The following is a 27,935-nucleotide window of genomic DNA, read 5'->3' as shown; positions in this document are numbered from 1 at the left end:
GCTCACAGCTGCATGCCCCTAACCGCACGGTCAACTCGCCTGCAAGTTCCGTAACCAGGTACAAATCCATTTAGGTAGGGCTGATCAACGTACCACTTCAACCCGCAAACATTGACTGAAGCCTACAGTACAGACATCGCACACTGAACACGTCGGTACACAGTACGCCATCTGCATTGGAGTCTCTGAGTCATTATCCTAGCCTCTTCTGCTCGTCAGGATTGTCTCCCCTACTGTACTCTTAGCACATGTATTGGTACAGTGTAGTCGGTGGTATCAAACAGATGTTCGCTTTAACTTTTGACTGCCAGCCGTAATGGTGTAGTAGATACGGCGTTGGTCTACTAATCCCAAGTTAACGGGTTCAAACCCGACTGAGGTCGGTGGCTTTTAATGGTGTTTAAAGGTGACAACCCCAGGTCGTTGGCTTCCGAACTACTGTGGTACGAAATTCCGACACCCGGGCGTCTTAAGAACGGACGGACTTTAAACAACTTTGATTGTTAATCACTTTTGATTCGAACGTGTCCGGACTACGGTTCCTCATCTCAAATTGATCCATTTTCCGTCCTGCATCATCCCGGAAGGTTTGTAACATCACAGATACATACTCTATAGTTTTACGGCAATACGGACAGTTTTAGCCATTTTAGAAACTTTTTAGGACCGCACTTGTCTCTAAATTATTTATAGCCACGTCTCCCATCTAACTCCTATTGAATATTAGAGTTCCTCCTTTCTTTGAGATGGTGTGGATACCAGAAGTCATTATTATCTGGAAAAGTCCTATCAGCACAAACATTCATTTTCTCATACTGTGACTGAGGCCTTCTAGTCGATATACAGTGTGATTCTAAAATACTCCCACAAACTTTGGGGACAGGTTACTTACACCACAAGAAGAAGAAAAGTTCATACAAACATGTGTCTCAAATATTTTCAATGTATTACATTTCAGAGTGTTATTAATGAAAAAAAAACATCAAAGTGACACAATGTTTCTTGATCTTGACAGCTTGTTAGGAAGTGTTCAACACAAATTCATATCAAATGCTCGAAATGTTGTTATCTTGCGTACGAACACGCATGCACTCGTCGAATCACGGACTGTCACACCCTGGCAAATACTCCCTGACTCTGTCGAATACTTTCGCGGGCTTTCATGACTCGTCGAAGAAGAGTTACTTCATCCAGTTTAAGATGCCCTCAGAGATAAAAATCAAAAGACTTGAGGTCGGGGAAGAACGTGCAGGTCATGGAACCTGTCCTCCCCAGCAACGTGATGATAAACAGCAGCAAAGGTTGGATGACTTCTGCCTTTGGTCTAGAAATGATCGCCGTTGTAGCCGTGCTGCCTGGCGTTCTTTACCATTAGAGTAGGCGTACATAAAACTCATGTCTGTCTGCTCACGAAATGAATATACTGCCATAGGTTTACGGGAAACATTCACTGCAAAATGTACACAACTGAAACGTTGAAGACAGATTAATAGATACTCACTACATCTGCACAAATGACAAATATGCAAACAAGTCTCCATGGCAACACATCGCCATCTACGCAGAATATAAAGTGTCAAAGCCTTCTATGAATGAGTGCACAGAAAAATGTTGTTGGGTTGGATCTGGAAAGCCGTTCAACGTAAACATAATTTTTTATTAATAAATACATTAATTGGTTAATTAACGAAACTAAAGAGTTTTGGAAGTATGTTTACGTTACCTTTCTTTTTCGGTTGTAAGGAACCCGTCCTCAAAGTTTGTAAAAATATTTTAGAATCACCCTGTATAGTAACCTCAGTGATGAAAAACTGTGGAAATTACCGCATGAACAGACAGATCCAAAATGAAATGTTTGAATTACTTTGTTTGAGATAGAGTTCCAAAAACTGTGTTTTTTGTGCCTTTGATGCAGTCGTAACATTTAATGATGGTGCTATTAGTAGATTTTATCAAGGAAATGGGTCCTAAAAGTCGAATGAACACTGTGAAAATGCATTACGTCTCATCGACATGGCAGGTGAAATGTTTTCTCGAAACCAGCTGCAGTATCCTCCAAAGATGCCAGGACCAAAAGGTGACACAGGATGGGTGTGAAGGAGACTATTGGAGTGCACTGCAGTTAAGTTGCACAATAAAGATCAATTTACAAATGCATTTTCTGAAAACTTTTTTTTTTTGTACATATGTACCTAATTCTCTAGAAGTATATCTAGGAAGCTGAAACTTGCCAACATACTTAGCATAATCAATTACAGTTTGTGTAACAGAATTAGAGATATCTTCTATAGATTTTCGTGGCAATTTCATGTAAAATGTGGCTGTAAAAACTAATTTTTAGAAATTCTACAATCTGTTCATTAGCACTAGACAATAATTACCTCTGCATATCTATTTAACCGCGTGCATGATATAGGTGAAGTAAAAGAGTTGTTGGATGAATATTTTCTTTGAGAAAGGAACAAATATTCCCATTATTTCGGTTAATTTTTAATAAATATTTCCAAATTTGTTGTTTTGAAACTATAGTAGATACTTATATCAACTCATGAGCATACTGTGCCCGATGTTCTTTGGTTATGTGGTAGAATTTTTAAACAGACTGATTCATGGTTCTTAACTAATCTAATCAGATTCCTGAAGTAGGCCTTACAAACTATTGTAAAAGTACACTACTTTGTTACCTTAATATTCAGACTGACAGAACTAGGCCTACATACCGTTCTTTTACTCTGTATCATAGGTAGGCCTACTTCATTAAAAGAATAACATTTTCCGTACTTTTACTATGCCCAATTTCGATGGCGGATTTTTGCGGGTAAAATGAAGTGCCTTCCTTCTTCCCTCAAGAACGAAGAAAATTAATGGATGTAGGATGGTATACAATGTGATTCAGCAGCCCCTTCCAATACCGTTTGCTGCAGCCCAATTAACGTGGAAATGGTTAGAGGGGTGCTATTTCCCTGCAGGCGTACTGTACGGTAATAATGTTCATCGAGTACAATTTGTACACGATTCTGAACCCTATCGAAATATATCATCCGTTCGCAAAACATCACTCCTTGAAATCATGTAGCAACGTCCTTTTACCATGTAACTATATTAATGTGTTGAGTCTCGTGACCGGGTGTAACGAAGTGGGGAATCAATCCATAAAACTAGGTAACAGTGCAGTAATTAATGTCTTAAACACCGAACCGGATGACGTATATACTCTGCTCTCGTCGTACTACCAGCATGTTTCCATTAGTGCAGCGTAGAGGATGTAGTTAGGCGTTCGCCTAACAATCGACGGTTTGTGCCAGCGGCGGTTCGAATCCTGCATTGTTCAAATATATTTACATCGGTATGATGTTTTAACATTGAATGTGGCAAACGTGGGCCTATGTTTAAACAGTAGAATGTCGCTGTTATCTTGTGCCGTGCATATACTCCGCTGTTTAGGGCCTGAATATACTGTAATCTCTGGTATCATTCGGCATGTTTTCCACAGAGTAATACGTTGACATGCTCACCATGTATGGGGAAGCAGGACAAAATGCGTGCGAGGCACTACGTCTGTACCAGGAACGGTATCTCGACAGGCGACACCCGGCTGCTACGACATTCCGCCGTGTTGAAAGACGCCTACGGACAACAGGCGTGATTTCCATCCAGCCACCAGTCCGTGATAGGCTCGTTAGATCGGGTGAAACAGAAGAGGCCGTTCTTCACGCAGCCCGTAATACTGCATGAACATAAATTTCACCCATACCATATAGAGCTTCACCTAGAGCTCCATGAACACTCGAATGGAGCTCTGTCGCGCTTCCACAATAATGGGAACGTCAGTCGCCACAACATGCATTATTGGAGTCCGGACAACCCTCACAGGGCGCGACAGGCGGCCCATCGAGTACGATGGGGAGTGAATGTTTGGTGTGGAATCTTGGGGGATCGCATGATTGGACCTTATTTCTTTGAGGGCCTCGGACGGGCCCAACTACCTGCACTTTCTGTGTCAGGAAACTCCCGCTGCTGCTGGAGGATGTGACCTTGCACGATCGTTTTACGATGTTGTTGCAACAGGATGGAGCTCCACCACATTCGATGTTACCCGTTCGTATCCATCTGAATGAGGAAGTGCCAGGGAAATGAATAGGACGAGGAGACCCCGTTTCTTGGCCTGCCAGGTCACCGGATTTAACGCCGTTAGACATCATCTTGTGGGGCATTTGAAGAACGTCGTTTACACTCAAACACCGACCAGCTCCGGCAACTCGTCACAGACGCCTGCCGAGCAATCACACCTGGAATGCTTCAGCGCGCAAGACGATCTATTGGACACCGGGCCCGAATGTGCAGGAACCAAAACGGTCATCACATCGAGCATTTGCTGCGGTAAAACATTGTCAGGACAGTTGTGTTCCTATTATTTCCGGTCTGTATGTGCCCGGCCTGATAACTAATCGGCCCTTCTTAGGGTCACAAACACATTAATTCACACACAATTTGCATGAAAGCGAGTATTGAACTTACATTGCGTGCGGTACATATTAAATATTTTAAAAATTTGTAATCTTCGCCCCGGACTCGAACCTCACACCTGACAAGCAAGCCCGCTCCGCCACGCCTTTACCAACTACACTACGGTTCCGTACGGCACACTGTGCAGCTTACAGCAAGTTATAAGGGCCCTTTACACGTTCAGACTTGTCTGCACAGACCACGTTTGCATCGACCGTCTGCACATTTGGTCTGCACTGTTCACGCTGCGTTTACACGTTCCGACCATTTGTACAGCTTTCGCACAGTCCTGTATTTCTAATCGAGACGAGCGGAGGTAGTATTTCCTGACCATGGCCACATTAATTCAATTAACTTACAAAGTAGTACTTCTGTCTAATGTTGTTATTTCAGAAGTTAAAAAGCGGAAGAAATCACAACGTAGAAGGTGGACAAAAGACTGGCTTCTACAACACGTTTCGCTTTCGCACGTTGATCTTTTGAAGGAGTTAAAATTGGAAAAAGATGGCTGGTTTAACTACTTGAGAATGGACGAAGAGAAATTCTTAGTGCTGTTGCAGTATGTCACACCGTATATAAGGAGAGAAGACAGTGTAATAAGAGAATCGATAAACACTTTAGAAAGACTTGTAGTAACATTGAGGTTTCTGGCAACGGGAAAGAGCTATGCGGACCTTAAATTTTCTGCTATAGTGTCTCCTTCATCTTTAAGCCACATCATTCCTGAAACATGCCGTGCTATAGGCCTATATGTTCCAAGAGAGGAATATTTAAAGGTGAGAATTCAAAGGCATTATTTTGCTTAGGTAAAATAGATTGCGTGTTCCTTCCTCAGCTGCCGGAGTTCCGTTCTGTAAGTTGAGTGCATTCATTCATTCATTCATTCATTCATTCATTCATTCATCAATAATAAGGGCTCTCTTTTCATCTGGTGGTTATCCGTGGCAGGGAGAGAACAGTAGCGGTATTTATTGGGTCATGCAAAATGCATGAATACAATTCGATCGTGCAATCATTCATTCATTTACCTATTCATGCAGTCATTCACAATGTGTGTTGTAATTGTAGTGTAACTGGATCAGGTACAGAATTGTGACATGAAGCACTAATTGAACTCACGAAGGCCTGCATGTTGTCCTAGATCATATAACACTGTTAACATCTAGGACAAAATTAATGAATGAATTAATTAATTGATTAAAATACAATTTCAAGATTGGGTGTAAATAGTTACTAGGCTTAAATTTTAATGTTTAATGTCGTGATAGATGGACAAGTTGTGATAAGGACATGTTAGTTTAGAAACTAATACATCATATGCCGCGTTTTCTTCATTGCGGACACTGTATTCTTTGCTCTTGATCTTCCAAACACTTGGCAATGATTTATAGAGTTCTATGAATTCAATCATAAATGTACGGGTACAGTTACGGGAATCTTGAGTAAACTTACTCATAGCTGTTCCTGTATTGAGAGCAAACAGTACGCTAAAGTACAACACTACATACACGCTCCCAGACGAAGGACTGTGCTATCTGTCTGCAGCGTTGTCTGCGCAAGCTTTACACGCTCAGACTTGTCTGCGCGTGGTCTGTGTTAATTCAAACTCCGCCAGACTTTGCACAGGCCGAACACAGACCGCAGTACAGACCAAAATTACGGTCGGCGATTCATTTACACGCAACGACTTGTCTGCACAAACACGGTCTGTACAGACAGATCTGTGTAAATGTCTGAGCGTGTAAAGGGCCCTTTAGGTTTACTGCGGTCACAGTATCAATTTAGTGTTTCGCCGGCGTGCCAGGTTCATATGATCTAGAAGGCACACGCATGTTTTCCAGTATTTAATACGTGTATAACATTAACGCGCCGTATTATGCTGAGGCGGTAAATGCCAAGATATCCGGTTGTGTTGTCTGAGCATGCCGGCAGGACAGTTATTTTCAGGACGGAAGGAATATTGTGGATTGCATAAAACTATATTGTAAGGGGTGGCTGAAACACGCTGTATAATGCAACATCGATTATTAGCTGTTCATTACCCAATAAAATCGAAAAAGCGTGTAATTTCTTTTAGCGAACTTCCTGGGTCTTATTTCAAATATGTTGTACATATTATTAGACGCTGCAACAGACCAGTTTAACAGACACACAACACAGTGTACCTTAGACTGTGCATATAATCGGGCAGAGTTTAAGAATTGGCTCGCATTTTCAGAACTGGTTTCCGGAGTATAAAATTTCGCTTTCTGAACTGGATCCTAGATTTCATCTAAATTCACTCCGGACTACTGCATCAGCATATTCCTTCCCAGTTTAACAGACTTAGGACTTTGTCGTTAAAAATGTTATTGCAGTTTTGCAGTACTTCAGTTATTAGCTTAACCTATTTAGTTGTTTAAAATAGGTGTTTTTATATTGCTCCTTACTGTTTCATGGATGGGTCCATCAGTTGATATTGAAAAGTCTAGCTTTGGTATAGAAATGCCGAAATCACAATCTCTGGTTTAATTAGGATATTAGCAGTTCAAATGAAAGATAAACCATGTATTCTTCTTCTTAGACTCGAACATGAACATCAGGAAGCACTTCAAGCCCAGCGGGACGCCATGGCCAAAAGTGTGGAGGCGGAACTCATGCGAGCTCTACATGCTAAGGACGCCGAGATACGTCAGGTGCGAGCCACCGCTCAACGTCAACAGGAGGCGCTACAGCAACAATTAAGGGATGCTCTTCGTCGTCACTCCACCCCAGATCATGACTGTCAGAAGATAGCAGCAGAGGCGGCTCGTCTTCGAGAAGTCAACGCGGAGCTCGAGGAAAGGATACGGGTGAGAAACTGAACTTTTTTAATTTCGGAAGCCTCAAAGAGGATATAGATAAAAGTAAGTCAGATTTTGAAATGAACATTCATCTGTAAAGAGTTTTGTAATGTGAACATTGGCACTGTTTGTCTGGTGTATTTGGAGGTAATTTAAAGCCGTCCCTAAGACCCATTTATAAAGTTGAACACACATCCCTTTAAAAATAATTAATTTGTCTCAGTCCATAATAATTTCTTTCCTGCTTATTTTGTCCAATTTGATTCCCAGAACTAAATCACTGACCTCATTAATCGTCATATGGATCAGTTAGTCGTCCTCTAAAATCACTACCTTGGTCTTCTTGGTCTTATTGTCAACTTAGCCAACAAGTGATGTGGATTTGGCCCAGTTTTCCATGCCCTTCTTGGCGCCAGCCCTACGTGGAGGGACGTATTCACTCTTGCGTGTTTCTGTGGTGGTTGGTAGTGCGGTAGGTTGTATGTAGCTGAAAAGAAGGTATTAATACAAACACAAACACACAGTACCCGATCCAGAGAAATAAACCACACACTTAAAATCCAGGCTCGGCTGGAAACCGAAAGCAGGGCGCTTGGTAACCAAGGCCAGTACGCTGATCATTCAGTCTAGGACCTGGACACTACATCTATATAATTTATCTTCTAAAGTCTAATTTTATTATTTGCTAAACTTCATAGCAGGTTAAAGAAGAATTTCCCCCTTATCTGATGTTATAAACCCCAATTTTATCTGATAATATAAGCGCTTACTCATTCAACTTCCTCTCTTCTTTAAGGTTCTAAGTAAGAGACAGCTCGTAGATTGCTGCATTATCTTCTCACTCTGGATCATTCATATTTCCTGCAATTATGGGTCGGAGACCATCTTCAGGGCCAACAGCGCCGGGGTTCATCCAACCATCTCCCGAATGGAAGCTTGAAGCTGTACGACCTGTACACATGGCCAACACAGTGCTTAAATAATTAAAAAAAATCAAATTTCCTCGCACGCAATCCCTTATGTATTGTTTTGACAGGTCTAGTATGTAAATTACATAAATATTCTGGATATAAGCGATGGAATGTTGCCATAATGCTAACTATGACATGAATGCTAACAGAGGAAATTAGGTCATGAATATTTCTCCCCTTTTCCTCCTTTCTATTTTACCCAGTAATATCGCATCCACTAGGTCGTTCATGGCGTAATGGATGACAAATTTCAGGATTTTCAATTTGTCAGTGCTCCTTGAAAGCCATTTCACCTAATTAGCTATGCAAACGCAATTTTATCACAAGAGTAACTTACGAGGGTCCGACATTAAAACAACCAATCTAGTTACGAGAGGTTGAGGATATCGTCACATACCACGTCCACTTCAAAATTTTCAGGGCCCGCGCTGTACCACATGAGCCATTCAGTCCGACCATTTTAGGTCTTTTTTGCTAGTTGCTTTACGTCGCACCGACACAGATAGGTCTTATGGCGACGATGGGACAGGAAAGGGCTAGGAGTGGGAAGGAAGCGGCCGTGGCCTTAAGGTACAGCCCCAGCATTTGCCTGGTGTGAAAATGGGAAACCACGGAAAACCACTTTCAGGGCTGCCGACAGTGGGGTTCAAACCTATCTCCCGAATACTGGATACTGGCCGCACTTAAGCGACTGCAGCTATCGAGCTCGGTCATCTTAGGTTTTGACTGGTGGTTTAATGTCTGATATACTGCGTACTGTCACACGATTTTTCGGGTGGAAATTCTGCCCTAAAATCCAGCGGAATTCGAATCGCGGCTTCCTGGGTGGAAAACTAGCTGACAGGCCACTGTGCTAATCACGATTCCCTAAATATAAAACAAACTTGTAATGTTTATTTTCAACTTTGAGATAAATGACCAGAAAAGGGTACACCTACTACACTGTTCTGTGTGTTTATATTATGGATTATGGTATATATTCTGACAGGCGCCGGCCTCGTGGTGTAGGGGCAGCCCCGGAGGCCCCGGGTTCGATTCTTGGCCAGATCAGGGAGTTTTACCTGGATCTGAGGGCTGGTTCGAAGGCCATTCAGCCGACGTGATTAGAATTGAGGAGCTATCTGACGGTGAGATGGCTGCCCTGTCTAGAAAGCCAAGAAAAACTGCCGAGAGGATTCGTCGTGTTGACCATACGACACCTCGTAAACTGGAGGCCTTCGCAGTTAGCAGCGGTCGCTTGGTAGGCCAAGGACTTTCAGGGCTGTAGTGCCATGGGGTTAGTTATATTTTCACAGACACTCTTAGATCCTTCACTTTCTGTATGCTGTGTATGTTATTGACTTAGGATGAAAGTAATTTATCACGATCTGTGGTTTTCTGACCCTATAGCTGACAGCCTCAACTCAGTGCCCTATAACGTCGTAACGGAGTGCCCTGCCCCCCGATATTCTGGAGCAGGGCTTATGCTGACGGTAACATTAGCTGCCATCCTGTTTCATTAATGATTACTGTAGTTCATACTGGAGCAAATTCACCTTACAATAATGTCATCGTTTAATATACCATGCGTTTATATTTAAAAACTTCCCAACTTAAATATATTTAATGGTTCGTACCTTGTTTTGTTTTTTTTGGAAAAATTTATGAAGGGTACATAAAGAACAATCAGCGGTGGTTTTGAAGTTCCCCCTCGAAAAGAATGACGTGCTTTTCCTGAGTAAGAACCAATAATAATAATAATAATAATAATAATAATAATAATAATAATAATAAAATGGTAGCAGGTAGGGGCCCTCTTCGGAGGCAGCCCTGCCCAGGGAATCTCGCACCTGCCTATGCGAGCCCCAGAGCACACTGACCCGGTGTGTATCATCTGGTAAGGGTCCCAGCTCAGGGTTACGACTGAAGACCTCAACGGCAGTGAAGGCGGAGATGAAGATCATTGGTACGGTGAAGCTGGCGGAAGAAGCACCCTTGCTTTATGGGATAGTAATAAAAAGCCTGTTTAAAATCGAAGTGCGTCTGAGTGGTATCCACCGACTTCCTGGTCCGCGTCTGACACCTTGTAGGTGCGGCGGCAATACCAATCTCCAGGAACTAACAATCGCTGGTTCTAAGCACGCAGCACTGCTGGATCTCCTATTACAAGCCAAACGTTATTCGTGAGCGTAGTAACAACATTACCCCAGGTGGTATCCAATCCACCCGTCGCATTCAGACGGCAACCAGGCTTTCGGATTCTGATGAACCTGCACGACCACGAAAACATGGGAGAGAGTCTGAGCTCTCTGGTAAACTATCCCACAAAACCCCCCACATACATTGGTACATTTAATATCAACACTTTGATACAACCAGGAAAATTACTAAATGTAGTCACAGAACTCGATCGGCAAAAAATTCTTATCCTTGCCCTGCAGGAAACTCTATTTACTGATGATGCCACCTTGGGTTATGCAAACTACCATATATTCAAAAGTAAAACAGACCAAAAGATTCTAAATAGGACCCCTTTATTTGGTATGAGCTTCGTAGTACATAAAAGTATATTGAACTCGATCCAAGAAGTTAATTCCATCAGCAATCGCCTAATGACCATGAGGATTCAGTGTGCCAATAAAAAATGTACATTAATAAATGCACACGCCCCTACGAATATAGACAACAAGAAGAATCCCCAAAACGTGGATACATTTTGGAACAAACTTAAAAAAGTAATGTCTAAAATTCCAAAGGATGACATTAAAATCCTCTTAGGCGATTTCAATGCACAAATCGGCCGAGAAAAGGAACACAGGAAAACTGTCGGACTCTACGCGGCGCACAAATTTACCAACAAAAACTGTTTAAGACTCATTGAACTATGTCAAGAGTGCAACCTTAAAATCATGTCCACATCCCTCAGGAAGCATCCCAAGAAACAAAAAACCTGGAGGTCCCCCATTGAATCCATTGGTGAATTTCAGATTGATCATGTAGCTATCTCGTATCAGCTACAGAAAGAGGTACATGATCTACAAGTGAGAAGAGGAGCAAACATCGACCCTGATCACTATCTCACAAGAGTTAAAGTAAAATTTACTCCAAGAAAATACCACCCCAAGAAAATCCAACAGGAATTTGACATAAAACGGATTCCTGTTACGGATCTAAAAGAAGCATGGGAAAATCAACCAGCGAAAACATGGGAAGAATTCCACACCAAAATCATACAGAAGGCACGAGAAATGGTACCATTAAAAAGGAATACAAAACACCCCTGGTGGAACTCCACATGCAACCAAGCCCTAGAGATAGGAAAATCTGGGTTTCAGAAATACAACAGTAGAAAATCCAAGAACTCAACGAGAATTTTATGAGACCAGAAAACAAGTATCCAAAACCATCAGGCAAGAGAAAAGAAAGCACCTGAAAGAACAACTGGAGTCAATTGAAGAAAACTTTATAAACCACAACACAAGGGATTTCTACAGAACATTCACAGAAAAAATCCGAGGATACATTCCACAGAAATGTTTCAGGAAACAAGATGGAAAATTGACGCTTACTAATAAAGAAAACTGCCAAGAACTTCACGGTACTTCTCAGAGCTTAACTGCCCCGCACCCACTGAAAGATTTCTTGAAGAAGCATCCAGTTTCACTCACCCAGAATCACCTCCACCAAACCAGGAAGAAATTCAGAGCCACATTAAACGACTAAAGAACAACAGAACCTCAAGAAGAGACGGGATTGTTGCAGAATTCCTTAAGAATCTTGGTCCAAATTCACTCAAGGAACTTACAGAAATCATACAGAAAATCTGGAAAAACGGAAAACTCCCAGAAGACTGGAAATGTGCCTTGAGTCACCCACTTCACAAAAAAAGGACAAAACTGATGTGAACAACTATAGGGGAATCTCCCTCCTTGAAGTCGGCTACAAAATTTTCTCTGCATGCCTGTTCAAAAGAATATAAGAACAAGTAGAGCATAAGATTGGTGAATATCAAGGTGGGTTCCGCCTCGCAGATCATGCACTGAACAGATCTTCAACCTCAAAACCGCCCTAAAATTCTGGGCCCTCAGAAACCTTCCAATCATATGTACCTTCGTAGATTTAAAGAAGGCTTATGATTCAATTGATCGTCAATCTCTGTTCGGCATCCTGAAAGAACAGGGACTAGACTCCAAAACGCTAAACTTGACCAAACAGACCCTCACTGACACAAAGTCAAGAGTGAAATTCATGGGAGAAATCTCAGACGAATTCCTGATAAAAACTGGTGTCCGGCAAGAAGATTGACTGTCACCCCTCTTCAACCTCGTCCTAGATAAGGTGATAAGGGAATGGGAAAAAGAACTGAAAGCACAAAATAGCTGAAACCCAGTAAACATCGGGACACAAAAAAACAAGCTTGAAAATCCATGCTTAGCCTTCGCGGATGCCTTGGCCCTTTTGTCCAGCGATGAAGTCACAGCAATAAAGCAAGTTGAAATTCTCCAAGAATGTGCCAGAAAGGTCGGACTTCATATCTCCTTCCAGAAAACTGAATTTTTCTGTACAAAACTAGACATCCATAGTCTCAATATAAAATACGGGCAAATCAACACAGTCCCTCACTTCAAATACCTGGGCGAAATTCTCGTACCAACAGGACAAGAGAAAATAGCCCAAAACAACCGTGTACAAAACTCAGAAGAGCTTATGGGAGAACAAGAGAAATCTACAACAACAAAATGTATGTCTCTCCACGTTAAGATTAAACATTACAATACTGTAATCAAACCTATGGCTTTGTATGCAGGGGAAACTAACGCTTTATGGAAAGGGTGAGCTGGAAAATATAAAAGAGCGAAAAATCATGAGGAAAATCTTAGGACCAAGACACACGAGAGAAGGGTACCGCCTCCAAATCCGGAAATCCACAGGAAAATGATCTAATATTGCGGCAGACCTCAGGATAAGGCTAAAATTTTATGGACATGTTAAGAGGCTTCCAGAAAATAGACTAATCCACCAAGTTCTTGAAAGAGTTAATACATTACATACATAATCATTATAGACTGTTATGCCTTTCAGCGTTCAGTCTGCAAGCCTCTGAGAATTTACTAAACGTCGCCACAATCCTCGATTTGCAACTAGTGTTGTGGCCTCATTTAGTTCTATACCTCTTATCTTTAAATCGTTAGAAACCGAGTCTAACCATCGTCGTCTTGGTCTCCCTCTACTTCTCTTACCCTCCATAACAGAGTCCATTATTCTCCTAGGTAACCTATCCTCCTCCATTCGCCTCACATGACCCCACCACCGAAGCCGGTTTATGCGTACAGCTTCATCCATCGAGTTCATTCCTAAATTAGCCTTTATCTCCTCATTCCGAGTTACCTCCTGCCATTGTTCCCACCTGTTTGTACCAGCAATCATTCTTGCTACTTTCATGCCTGTTACTTCTAACTTATGAATAAGATATCCTGAGTCCACCCAGCTTTCGCTCCCATAAAGCAAAGTTGGTCTGAAAACAGACCGATGTAAAGATAGTTTCGTCTGGGAGCCGACTTCCTTCTTAGAGAATACTGCTGATCGCAACTGCGAGCTCACTGCATTAGCTTTACTACACCTTGATTCAATCTCACTATATTACCATCCTGGGAAAACACACAACCTAAATACTTGAAATTATCGACCTGTTCTAGCTTTGTATCACCAATCTGACATTCAATTCTGTTGGATTTCTTACCTACTGACATCAATTTAGTCTTCGAGAGGCTAATTTTCATACCATACTCATTGCACCTATTTTCAAGTTCCAAGATGTTAGACTGCAGGCTTTCGGCACAGTCTGCCATTAAGACCAAGTCGTCAGCATAGGCCAGGCTGCTTACTACATTTCCACCTAACTGAATCCCTCCCTGCCATTTTATACCTTTCAGCATATGAACCATGTAAACTACAAACAGCAAAGGTGAAAGATTACAGCCTTGTCTGACTCCTGTAAGTACCCTGAACCAAGAACTCATTCTACCATCAATTCTCACTGAATCCCAATTGTCAACATAAATGCCTTTGATTGATTTTAATAATCTACCTTTAATTCCATAGTTCCCCAGTATGGCGAACATCTTTTCCCTCGGTACTCTGTCATATGCTTTCTCTAGATCTACGAAACATAAACACAAATGCCTATTCCTCTCGTAGCATTTTTCAATTACCTGGCGCATACTGAAAATCTGATCCTGACAGCCTCTCTGTAGTCTGAAACCACACTGGTTTTCATCCAACTTTCTCTCAACGACTGATCGCACCCTCCCTTCCAGGATGCCAGTGAATGCTTTGCCTGGTATACTAATCAATGAGATACCTCAATAGTTGTTGCAATCCTTCCTGTTCCCTTGCTTATAGATAGGTGCAATTACTGCTTTTGTCCAATCTGAAGGTACCTTAACACTCCACGCTAATTTTACTACTCTATGAAGCCATTTCATCCCTGCCTTCCCACTATACTTCACCATTTCAGGTCTAATTTCATCTATTCCTGCTGCCTTATGACAATGGAGTTTATTTACTATCCTTTCCACTTCTTCAAGCATAATTTCACCAACATCATTTTCCTCCTCCCCATGAGCTTGACTGTTTGCAACACCACCATGATGATTTCCTTTTACATTGAGAAGATGTTCAAAATATTCCCTCCACCTCTCCTGTGATTCCCTGGGATCTGTTATTTCACCTGAATTACTCAAAACACTGTTCATTTCTTTTTTCCCTCCCTTCCTAAGATTCTTTATTACTGTCCAGAAAGGTTTCCCTGCTGCTTGACCTAGCCTTTCCAGGTTATTACCAAAATCTTCCCATGACTTCTTTTTGGATTCAACAACTATTTGTTTCGCTCTGTTTCTTTCATCTACGTACAAATCCCTGTCTGCCTCGGCCCTTGTTTGGAGCCATTTCTGATAAGCCTTCTTTTTACGTTTACAGGCTGCTCTCACTTCATCATTCCACCAAGATGTTCGCCTTTTCCCATCTTTACACACAGTTGTTCCTAGGCATTCCCTTGCTGTTTCTACTACAGCATCCCTGTATGCCACCCATTTACTTTCTATATCCTCAACCTGCTTACTGTCTACTGTTCGAAATTTCTCACTAATCATATCCATGTACTTCTGTCTAATTTCCTCGTCCTGGAGATTTTCTACCCTTATTCGTTTGCAGACAGATTTCACTTTCTCTACCCTAGGCCTAGAGATACTTAGTTCACTACAGATCAGATAATGGTCTGTATCATCGAAAAATCCCCGAAAAACTCATACATTCCTAAAAGATTTCCTGAATTCAAAGTCTGTTAAGATATAGTCTATTATGGATCTGGTACCCCTAGCCTCCCATGTGTAGCGGTGAATAGCTTTATGCTTGAAGAATGTATTCGTAAAAAGCTAAACCCATACTAGCACAGAAGTCCAGCAAACGCTTCCCATTCCCATTAGCTTCCATATCTTCCCCACATTTACCAATCACCCTTTCGTATCCTTCAGTTCTATTCCCAACTCTCGCATTGAAATCGCCCATTAGCACTATTCTATCCTTGATGTTGACCCTGACTACGATGTCACTCAATGCTTCATAAAACTTGTCAACTTCATCCTCATCTGCACCCTCACATGGTGAATACACGGACACAATTCTTGTCCTAATTCCTCCCACTGACAAATCTACCCACATCATTCGCTCACTTACGTGCCTAACAGAAACTATGTTGCGTGCAATGGTATTCCTGATAAAGAGCCCTACCCCAGACTCTGCCCTTCCCTTTCTAACACCCGTCAAGTACACTTTATAATCTCCTATCTCTTCCTCCTTATCTCCCCTTACCCGAATATCACTTACTCCTAGCACATCCAGATGCATCCTCTTTGCTGACTCAGCAAGTTCTACCTTCTTTCTTCCATAAGCCCCATTAATATTGATAGCTCCCCATCGAATTCCATTTCGTTCGCCAAGTTGTTTCCAAGATGTCCCTCGCCTGTCAAATGGGAGTGGGACTCCGTTACTCCCATAGGTCCGAGGCTTGCTTAAAGTGTTCTGAGCTCGGTAAATTCATGAAGCAGGATGCTGCCCTACTTGAACATAGTCCAAGTGAGGATCTCTCCTCTAACGGGTTATGGACCACCGGTGAATTGTGTAGTCCTAGCTGCCTGAGCACAAAGAGGGCCACGACTCAGAATATGTCCGAGATGCCCACTCCCATTCCATAGCAACTGGTATCCCGACTCTCAGGACCACTTACTAGGCCACTCAGCCGTTGCCCATGGTTCACGAACTAGGACGTGACTACAGTAACCCACAAACATGAGTTAATAAACTGAATAATTTTCCTTGGATACAACAAACAAAGGCGGACATGAAGAACGCACAAATTCAACCTGAAGACATTTTGAATCGAAATATATATAGAAAGAAAACTGACAAGTGGGAAGTTACTCCAGAGAATGAAGTACTAAAAAGAGCAGGTACCAAGTGGACGGAAGAAAGGAAAAGGATCTTTAGTCAACAGATGAAAGCATCCTGGATCCTCCGGAAACGAAATCATAAGTTAATCTTCGTGTGTTCCGAAAGGGACCATTCACGTATAATAATAATAATAATAATAATAATAATAATAATAATAATAATAATAATAATAATAATAATAATAATCACTAAATTTATTTATGGTGAGAAGTTTGGAAATGCACGCATGGTACATTATAGGCATATAAAATGTATTGAAAAATAAGAATTGTCAATATCAATCAAATTTGTTACGTCATAACTGCTATTTTACTACACAATTAAAATATATTCAAATAAAGAAATAGGTATTTTTCATCATTAAAAATTTAGCATCCGCACTCTTAACTTTGCAACTCTTATTCTTCAAATATACTAACTACCATCGTTTGTTTTGAACTTAAGGGAAAAATAAAACTGAATATATTGTAATATTTTACAATTGCATCGCATTCTTTTATAACATAATGTAAAAGATGACACCTCACTCTAGTTACAGGTGTCTGCTGCCACTGCACTCTAATAAACAAATGTGCCTCGATGCCCGCTAGTTAGCACAAATTAGCACAAATATGCTGATCTCTCCCCCTGCATGTTTTTCTTTGAGTTGATGATGCATACCCTAGCCTAGAAGAATGACCTGATCTCCAGTAACATAGGCTACTGTCCTCCAAATTTGTCGCTTTGCACCGTTTAGAGGTGTACCTTTCGACTGTATGACAGTTCGTAAGATCTTTCCATACCTCAGTAAGAAATCAGACACTATAAACAATGTTGCTTACAACACAACTGTGTTAATGACATGAGTACCTCCCACGCCTACTCAAGGTCACAATATTTGTAAACAATGGCTCTATCGGTCACGCCCCCCATTTGAAGAAGTACCGCACACTCCAAGACATTAACCTTGAATACGTCATCGGTCCAATCTGAATGGCAAGGTATACATTCCACTGCTGTTCATAAATAACGGCCATGACTATGGTTATCACATCAGTTTCGGAAGAGGACGCCCGATACTGTTCTGTAGAGACACGAGAGACAATTGTTCTACGTCATCATCAGATACTTGACAACTGGGAAGGTATCTGGGTAACAATATCTGCTAACAAGGAAATTAAATTAAAAACTACAGAACAAAAAATTGCGATAAACAGTAGTACATGAACACGAAGTATTACAATAAATTACAAACATCAAATTAAGAAATATCGCGTTAATGCAAGAAAAAGTAAAATACGGAAAACAAACAAAGAATACATGACAATATTAAACATTACTTTCGAGCAGCGTAACAATTTCAACAGAGTTGTAATTCAAAATTTACGATATATAACAAAATACGTCTTTTCAATTACAACGGAGTTAACCGGAAACTCACTCAAAATTTACTTAATACAACCTAAAATATTACTTTACAGCGTATTATAATTATAACGCAACAACATAGAAACTCTCACAACTTAAATATTTGCAGTGTCTTGACACTAACATTTACAGTAGATAGAGCATTGCAACGATTTGCTACAAGCTTACCATTAACACATACCACAAAAATTTACACGAAGTTTTCAGGATACTGCAGGTTTTATCTTTAAGCATCCTACATTTCGGGAAAAGGCTCCAAGTTTGCTGCAGATTCTAAATATAGATTTCTCGATGTACAAATGAATATTTACCATAGTTTGTTTCCTACGATGTACCTTTTACTTTTCATGAATGATCGATCCTGTTTAAGTAACAGGGATTTGCTCTACTGATCCCAAGCTGCCTTATTCGCGTAAGTATTCTGTCACCGAAAAACAAAATAAGCGCGTAGTATTGTATGTTATAATTTACTCCCCATGTAGATACAATCGCTGTGGATTCCCGTAACAAACTTTTTTCTGAGATGCGCGAGCCTGCGAGGAACTTTTGTACCATGCTGTTCATGGCATAATCATATTTTCCTCCTAGTCTTGAGAATCGTCCATCCAAGCATATCCATCATTCCTGCCCCACTACTTCTAGGACTGAAATTATTAAATGTAAACCTTCCAGCCTTCTACCTTACCGTCCTTAATTCACTGAAGTACACTACTTGGTACATACAAATACCAAACCAAACCCCATGGCACAACAGCCCCGAAGGTTCATAGCCTAGCAGCTCCATATTCCAGGTTTGACCTCAGGAGCGACAATCAACTAAAATAAAGATAATTTCAACATTAGAACACCCACCCCCCCTTTTCAACCTTGAATTTCTGAAGAGATCAAGCAGAAAAACAAACAAGTGATTTGATACCATTTATCAATAAGCCAAGAAAATGTTGGGAGAGAATAATTTACAGCCTAATAAAAAACGATTTTCAGAGGGGGAGAGAGCTCGTGAATTAGGCTCTCGGGATTAATTCCAATAGTTCACAATTGAGAGTGCTCTTGCAACTTAAACACCACAGTGAAAACATTTTACCATTTCAGTATTTCATTAAATGTAGCTTGTACTGTAGTTCTAAGTTTCAGGGTTTAAGTACGTCACAATTTAAAGCAGTGTATTATCAGGAATTCGTACGCCCGTAATCCGAAACTTACGAAATCAACGTAAAACAATATTTGTCAGTAGTCCTAACCTTACAGGTTCATTATTCCTATAATAATATCTCTGGAATCAATTCACAAAGTCATAGAAGAGAAATTTACTGTTAGTGTTTCAGTAATGTACTAACGGTATGTTAACTCTGTCACGTCTTTCCTGAAGTCCTCAGTTGTATATTAGGAGAACACAAAGTCATGAAATATTTTGCGTCATACTCGATTGACGAATTACGAGGATAAACGCCGAACGATGCGACTACTTCAGCACGGTCGTTAATTAAAACTGGTGCAATCAATTAAGAACTACAGAAACAGAGCAGCGACTTGTGTAAGCTCGTGTAGATCGAACTCACATAAAAACCATGGGTTCAAATTTTCGGCCGCAGGCTTTATAAGAAGCGGGGTGTATCTTTCTAGTAATTTACATGTACTTACATCGCAAGTCGCTCCTCTACGTAAGTTTCTTATACATATCAATTTAGTATTAGTAGAGGGTGGAACATTATTTTTATTCTAGTTTGCTTTACGTCGCACCGACACATAGGTGTTATTGTGACGATGGGATAGGAAAGGCCTAGGAGTGGAAAGGAATTGGCCGTGGCCTTAAGGTACAGCCTGGTGTAAAAATGGGAAACCACGCAAAACCATCTTCAGGGCTGCTGATAGCGCAATTCGAACCCACTATCTCCCGGATGCAAGTTCATAGTTGCGATCCCCTAACCACACGGCTAACTCACGTGGTGTGGAACGTACTTAAGTGGTGATCGTTTTAAGGGAAAATGTGAGATTTCAACCCCTGTTAACATTAATCGGATCGGGCGAGTTGGCCGTGCAGTTAGGGGCGCGCAGCTGTGAGCTCGCATCCGGGAGATAGTGGGTTCGAACCCCACTGTTCGCAGCCCTGAAGATGTTTTTCCGTGGTTTCCCATTTTCACACCAGGCAAATGCTGGGGCTGTACCTTAACGCCACGGCCGCTTTCTTCCCTTTCCTAGGCCTTCCCTATGCCATCGTCGCCATGAGACCTATCTGTGTCAGTGAGACGTAAAGCCAATAGAAGAAAAAACAACAACATTAATCGGAGTAAGAATATTAACGTAATTCAATCCTTCCAAGAATTAATATTGTAGGCCCTACATCGGTAAAACGAAAAGGGGAGGACCACGAATGGCGTGACTTAGCAAACCTAACACTACCGAGTCAAGAGTATACGTGTTGATAAAGGGAAAGTTAGGTAGCAGGATGAAAGTACAGAGCCGGGGACAAGTATATGAACGCAATGAAAAACACTAGGTGAGCAACATGCACATGCAGATATTTCTTTAAATATAATTGTGTTACTCACTTTCTTATTGATAGTATGAGCTGCGAGACGTCTGGCTCCTTGGATGAATGGTCTGTATACAGGTCTTCGGTTTAGAGGTCCCCAGGTTCGATTTCCGGCCAAGTCCAACATTTCAACAGCGTCTGTTTAATTCCTCTACCTCGGGGGCTGCGCGCTTGTGTTTGTCCTCATCTTCACTTACACACAACACATCACACTGAAACCATCACAGGAACACGCAATATTAAATACATCCCTCCACTTAGGGTTGGCGGCAGAAAGGGCATCCAACTGTAAAACTGGGCTGAATCCACTGAACTCTGAAAAGTCCAGGAAGAACAGTATTCGCTGCGAGAGACGATATTTTAGCGCATTTTTAAGGCGTCACGAAAGTTTCATACTCATTCATCGTAACGAGGATTTCCTCATTTAAAATTATGCACTTCGTTGCAAAAAGAATTGTTAAATACGTTAGAAAAGTAAAGCTTTACAGTACATATCGAGCATAAGCTTTGAGAATTACGCCGGAGCCGTGTTGCTCCCAGAAGGGGTATGACCTAATCACCAAGTTGCACTTTGAAGTAACAAGTGACCTAGATCTTAGATAATGATGTTGTTCTTAGTGTATGTGTGTTGATATGCTGGGTGATCCTCTCTGTGCTACAGAAACTTGAAAGTGCCAAAGGAGATTCGAGAAGTCATCCGGACATGGATAAGCTTCGCGTCCAAGTGGAGGAGAGGGATCAGGAGATAGCCAACCTCAGACAGGCTGCTCTGGTGAGTGAACAAATTTTGGTAGATTATTGATGGAATGAAAAGTAATCTTAGAACAAATATCTATCCTGGCCATATGATGTTTATGGTTACATTATAAGTTGTGTGGACTTAAACGATTGCTTTAAACTACACGGATCTCGCAATGTGAGTGTAAGTGCTGTTTAGTGACTTATGGTTATGATATTCGAATGTGGGACCAGTTATAGTGAGTTGTAATGTAATATTTCAGTTACTGGGGTGTCAGTATCTAGCTCATCTCTCACAATAGAGAGGGACGAATAATAATCCATTGATTATTATTAAATATGTGGTATAAGATGAGTAAACATAAGGACCCGAGAATTGAAAGGAGTCTGGTTTGGAATAGAACCAGAATTACCGAAAGAATATAGCAGGTACTGTATATGGTATAACCTGATACACTTCTCTCTGGATCTAGTTACTACCACATGTCTCGAAACAATTTTGAACCACTACACAGTTTATTCTACACCACACGTCCTTCGCGTGTTTACTACACAGCTACATTTACAAATTCTTTATTATCTTTCATTTCCATCTTATCAGTTCCAGTAAGTTAGTAATATTCATGCCTTTAGCTCTCCACTGACTATGTAGCAGAGTTAAGGGGCCATAATATTTCGTGGTATAAATACATCTACACTAAATCCACTATGGAAAGTCTTACACACTCAAAATCATTCACATAAAAAGTTACTTTACATACAGTTGATTTGGAATCTTTAATTATGGTAAATACGTAGCTAGGATCCCTCAGTCTAAGTTATCTGTGTAGTATCTTATAAGGCAGAATACCAGCTCCGTAATTTCTCCAATAGTTTGCGAACGATGAACTATTTTAGAAAAAAAAATGGGGATCGGGAAAAAATCCACACAAACCGTATTTATTGGATTAATATCAGATTTAATTTACTTTAAGAAATTGATAATTTTGGGTAGAAAGACTAAGAGAACAAAACTTCAATCCTAAGAAAATATCAAGTAGTATGTTGGAAGGGTCTGAACAAAGCAATATTTTAATTTACATTGTTTTGGGAAAACCGGTCTTCACTGATAAGGATATTAGGCGATTTAAGGTTTAGGACTTCTGATAGTTTCCTTAAAACTGAAGAATATACAGGAAATTGCGGAATATTTCCATCTACTAATGACCCATTTCATAAGTACTGTAGTCTCTGTAGATATATATATATATATATATATATATGAATTAAAAGTCGAAGGGACACTTCACTATTAGAAGAAACTTTAAGCTTACGAATTTAGTTTCAAAATTGCAGTTATTACGCAATATAGTTACTAATAATAAGAACATCTTGAGAACTATCGATTTCATGAAGTGGAATAACGATAAGTTCGGAGGCCTATTCGTCTACTTCTTTGTACCATACACTGAAGTAAAATTAAATGAATTATCCATTACCTTTGTTTCTAATGAAATATATTATTAAAACTTATTTCAACGCTTTATTAACGAAATAATCATTCGAATATCTAATAACATGTACCTACCTGCGTGTGTTCACAGCACTGAATGTAACTTTTGTGAACTTAATCACACTTCGTAGCCTCCAATGGGAATATTCGGGAGAAACTCTTGTCGAGAATGGTAAGCAAGTTAGGCAACTAACCTTATTGATAATACTCTTACTTGGAAATAAAAATGTCGCTCAGTTGAATATTACCAACTGATCAGTGCATCTTGTATTTCAGTGGCAGCGTTAAAATATTGTGGTGAATTTCGGTATCAATGCCTGTTTAATTAGTAATTCTTGATTGTAAGGGTTATGATACCTACCCGAAAGATCTGAAATTATTAATTTCCTTTTCAATAAAACATGTTACTACGTTATCACTCAATAAATACTGTTCGTACATTTTCCCACTATTTACCATTTTCTAACGTTCTTTATCGTTCGCAAATTTATTTCGTGTCACATATTTCAGTAAGTAACATCAAAATAAAGGAAACAAATGCTTTTATTTGTCGAAGAATGCTTATTTTGGGACAGGGCAGCTAGATGAGAGAGAGAGAGAGAGAGAGAGGAATAACATACAGAAAGTAATGCTTCCTCAAATAAACGATCATCAGAATGAGACTGCTGTTTGTGACACCTTTGGGCTTGAAATAAGTAGGTATGTTCAGTTTATGCGCGATCTATTCCAGAGAATTCAATAATAGTTTAAATTTTAACACTGATACGCATTTAGGACTGTCACCCAGGTAGCAGACTCCCTATCAACTTTTCTTAAATTAGACATCTCCTTTTATAGCAACCAAAACACGCTGACCGTCAAAATATTAAGAAATAATCCCGTTCCTAGGACCAACTAATAATTTACAACTCAACCATCCATCGTAGGCCTACTTAGCTACACTCACTGCAGAGTTAGAAACATGCTCGATACTTCAGTATTTAGAATTTGGATAAGGAGGATGTCTTTGTTATCGCATCTTCGCTGACGTTCATAACTGGTTAATTACTTCAAAAGCCGTGTTGATTGTTGTGAGTGGCAGCAAGGGATGGTTATTATTGTAACAGGTTGGGAAACCCACATTCTTTCAGAGATAACTACCATACTGCTATTGATTAAAGAAGCTCTGCACTACGACGGCTAAGTTTGTAATAACCCTCTGTAATACAAATAATACTGGGTTGTGTGCTGTAGCTTTATCAATATGTAACATGACTCTTCAGCTACTGAAGTAAGAAACAGTCTTGGGCCCTTCACAAGCCATGGTGTCACCCGCCCAGCCCCTTATCGCCTCCTCTGCGCACAGTACAGCTCGTGTTTAAAGCAAACCTGATGTGCAACGTCATGAGGCCACTACTAGCGGCACGCTTATGTGATTTGCGGGGAATTTGAATCAACGTCATCTTTCAGATGTATACACACGCCTACCAATGTCCGTTAACCTAGCACAACCCCTTCTTGGTGTTTGGATTTTTTTCCGCAGTGTATATTCCAACCCATTACCGTTAGTATATCCCCAGAAATTTGATGATTATGCTTAAATTGCCAAATTCAAATCCATTTTGGTAGTGGAGTACAGGAAAGAACTCTGTGCATGTTTAATGTCATTCACTTTGAGGTTTGATTATGATTTAACACCAGGAATGTTATATCAAATACATTCGAACACCCATTCTCCATAACCTTGCTAACTTCTACATAAGTTGTTACTGTTGCAGGAAAAAGACCGGAAACTGGAACAAATGAACACAAGATGTCGTTACAAAGAGCAGATACGCCAGTATTGTAGGGTAAGTTTTCTATATTTTAAAGTAGTTCTGGGCTAACTTAAGGTAATCTAAAGTAACAGCAAGACTGCTGCTTCTGTTTCCATACTTTCATTTATACGCCACTAAAATGTAAGTCAATGAACGAGAACGATAGTACACAATCCGTCGTACTGGCATACATATTTCAGTTTTTTAAATCAAAGGTGCTAACTGACAATACTTTGACGTTGGGTAGGCCTATGTCTAAGTTTCAAAACTGTGGCCTGTGAAAGTTACAAACACAGGGCAGTTTTTAAATCGGAATAACCGATTGAGTGGCTGCGTGGTTTGGGACACGTAGCTGTCAGCTTGCATTCGGCATGAGAGTTCGAACCCCATTGTTCGCAGCCCTGAAAGTGGTTTTCCATGATTTCACACCGTCAAATGCCAGGTCTGAACTTTTAAGGCCACTGTCACTTTTCCGCTCCTGGCCCTTTCCTCTCCGATCGTTGCAATGAGACCTCTGTGTCGATACGGCGTAAAACAAATTAATAATAATAATAATAATAATAATAATAATAATAATGAAAGACAACACATGCATCGGAGTAATCTCTGGGAGATATATGGTGAACACAGAATTTTTTTTTTATTTTTTTTTTTTTATTTATTTTTTTTTTTTTTGCTATTTGCTTTACGTCGCACCGACACAGATATGTCTTATGGCGACGATGGGATAGGAACGGCCTAGGAATTGGAAGGAAGCGGCCGTGGCCTTAATTAAGGTACAGCCCCGGCATTTGCCTGGTGTGAAAATGGGAAACCACGGAAAACCATCTTCAGGGCTGCCGACAGTGGGGCTCGAACCCACTATCTCCCGATTACTGGATACTGGCCGCACTTAAGCGACTGCAGCTATCGAGCTCGGTCACAGAATTAAAAGGAGTACAGTCAAGAAAACTGGTGCGAAGAAATGCGAAAAATGTATCTTTCGCGAAGTGTGCGACATATTGAGAATAACATTTCTCTGTAACACATTCGAGAAGATACAGCGGCTTATCAGAATTCCGAACAGTCCGAAATGATCGAAGCTAAGAGTCAAAAGTGTTATCAGGATCGTCAAAGTTAAGACACGAGAACATCGTGAGGAGAGTTCCGTGCTATTGGAGGCCCAGCCAAGCACATCTGTCTCTGTGGTGGAAGATAATTCAGAACTCTGATGTGGATACGGAACAGTGACCATCCTGGTGATGTTGAAGAGGCTGCTTTGCGCCCATCGAAGCTCCCACGACCCTACGTGGTAAGACACTCTTTCCATATCATAGAACCATTGTCCGACTCGGTTGGCTGAACGGTCAGCGTACTGGCCTTCGGTTCAGAGGGTCCCGGGTTCGATTCCCGGCCGGGTCGGGGATTTTAACCTTAATTGGTTAATTCCAATGGCACGGGGGCTGGGTATATGTGTTGTCTTCATCATCATTTCATCTTCATCACCACGCGCAGGTCACCTACGGGTGTCAAATAGAAAGACCTGCACCTGACGAGCCGAACCCGTCCTGGGATATCCCGGCACTAAAAGCCATACGACATTTCATTTTCATTTTATAGAACCATTGTGCATTTATTTCGTCCTGAGGATGTGTAAATTTCTATATAATTAAATAAAATGTAAACAGTAAAATTTACAACCATACTGACTAGATACTTAGTTTCGATAATGCCTATCCACTGGTACGTATTGTATGTCAAAACGTGCTGCGGGGACACAACATAACTGCTTCCTTTTTTTTTTTTAAATTCCGAAATTGAGGTTATATATGGTTATCTCTGCACTGCTCCTCGTTCTCTATCCATTGATATATCTCAAAACAGTATAATTTTCTCGGAGTACTGAAACAAATTCTAAAACACATTCTCACTAATACTAGTGAATACGACTAAAAATAATTGTTATATATTGTGGGAAATATCAAATTAGACTATAAAAATATATATACACACACACACAAATGGTTTTAGATTAGTAGAAGCACTCACCATTTGGCAAATGGACATTTATAGCAACATTTGTTTCTAGCGAGTTTGGAAAGAGATTGTGAAGAAACTGCACAGTGTACGAAGAAAGAAACAGAGACCTTTGAATACCCATTTTTTTCTCATATTTCGCCTTAGATATTGATCGTTTGTTACGGATTTATAATATTTTATTCTGGAAATATTAAGGCCAGGTAACATTCTCTTACATCTGTTACATTACAAACATTATCACAAAGTGATATACTGGCAATATAATTCTGTTGATATTTTCTTGTACATTGACATCAGACACTGTAGGCTATATTACCGTATTCTTCACCGATATATGATACAACGCAAGAACACAAATCACTCAGCAGAATATGAATCCAATATATCATTTTTCTTTACTTTACTATTAAAAGAGACAACGACCATAAATACTAATAGAACTTTACAACTTAACACATTAAACCATAAAACACAGAATATTCTTCTCCATGTTACATAGTCCAAAATCACTATTCTCCACAGAAGATTCCAAAGAAAAACTTTACAAATTTAAGTACCTGGCAGTTAATATTTACAGCCACATATTCAGTAACAGCCTCCTATAAACACACGCATAAGAATTTTAAGGACGCAAAAAAAAAGGTCTATATTACAAAAGAATACATACACCCATTTACTCAATGGTTGTGGCCAGATGATGTCCGAAGTCCGTAAGTGTGCAACAATACTATATAATTCATTCCCGAACGATTGTGACTTACCAATCCAGAAAACCAGAATAATGTAAAAAGAGAAAGATTATAGATCACGAATTGAAATAAAAGTTGAATTCATCAAGTTGTTACAGGGTTACGTAGAAGACAAACGGCTGACTTGTGTCAAAGAGTATTAGAATATGTTTCCGATTTGTTTTTATCTGAATCGCTGGATATTTTTGGGTGTGTGCGCGCTTCACACAACGTTTCCCATAAATAGCACTGGGTACGCTAGTAATTCATTTGTATCCAGTAATCCGGAGATCGTGGGTTCGAGCCCCACTGTCGGCAGCCCTTAAGATGGTTTTCCGTGGTTTCCCATTTTCAGGCAAATGCCGGGGCTGTACCTTAATTAAGGCCACGGCCGCTTCCTTCCACTTCCTAGGCCTTTCCCATCCCATCGTCGCCA

At 40.5% G+C, this 27,935-nt stretch overlaps 2 protein-coding genes across 6 annotated transcripts in view; one reads left to right on the top strand and one right to left on the bottom strand.

Annotated features, from left to right (window-relative positions):
* LOC136856944 (rootletin) overlaps positions 1-27,935 on the top strand; it is a 523,875-nt gene that overhangs the window by 426,289 nt on the left and 69,651 nt on the right. For all 4 annotated transcript variants that reach the window (XM_067135228.2, XM_067135229.2, XM_067135226.2 and 1 more), the window contains exons 5-7: positions 7,070-7,337; positions 21,388-21,498; positions 24,714-24,785. In XM_067135228.2, the coding sequence (XP_066991329.2) occupies positions 7,070-7,337; positions 21,388-21,498; positions 24,714-24,785 (451 nt within the window). The remainder of the gene's footprint in view (positions 1-7,069; positions 7,338-21,387; positions 21,499-24,713; positions 24,786-27,935) is intronic.
* Positions 1-27,935, bottom strand: part of LOC136872515 (ionotropic receptor 93a) — a 183,934-nt gene that overhangs the window by 117,240 nt on the left and 38,759 nt on the right. Inside the window, exons 3-4 of one of the 2 annotated variants that reach the window (XM_068225006.1) lie at positions 20,743-20,938; positions 8,099-8,279 (exon numbers count right to left, since the gene is read on the bottom strand). In XM_068225006.1, coding sequence (XP_068081107.1) covers positions 8,099-8,102 — 4 coding nt within the window. In that variant the 5' untranslated portion in view covers positions 8,103-8,279; positions 20,743-20,938. The remainder of the gene's footprint in view (positions 1-8,098; positions 8,280-20,742; positions 20,939-27,935) is intronic. The other variant, XM_068225007.1, reaches the window with a different exon arrangement.

This window comes from Anabrus simplex, chromosome 1, assembly GCF_040414725.1.
Source record: "Anabrus simplex isolate iqAnaSimp1 chromosome 1, ASM4041472v1, whole genome shotgun sequence".
Lineage (NCBI taxonomy): Eukaryota > Metazoa > Arthropoda > Insecta > Orthoptera > Tettigoniidae > Anabrus > Anabrus simplex.
The sequence above is the reverse complement of the archived record's forward strand: the minus strand, read 5'-3'. Positions and strand labels throughout refer to the sequence as shown.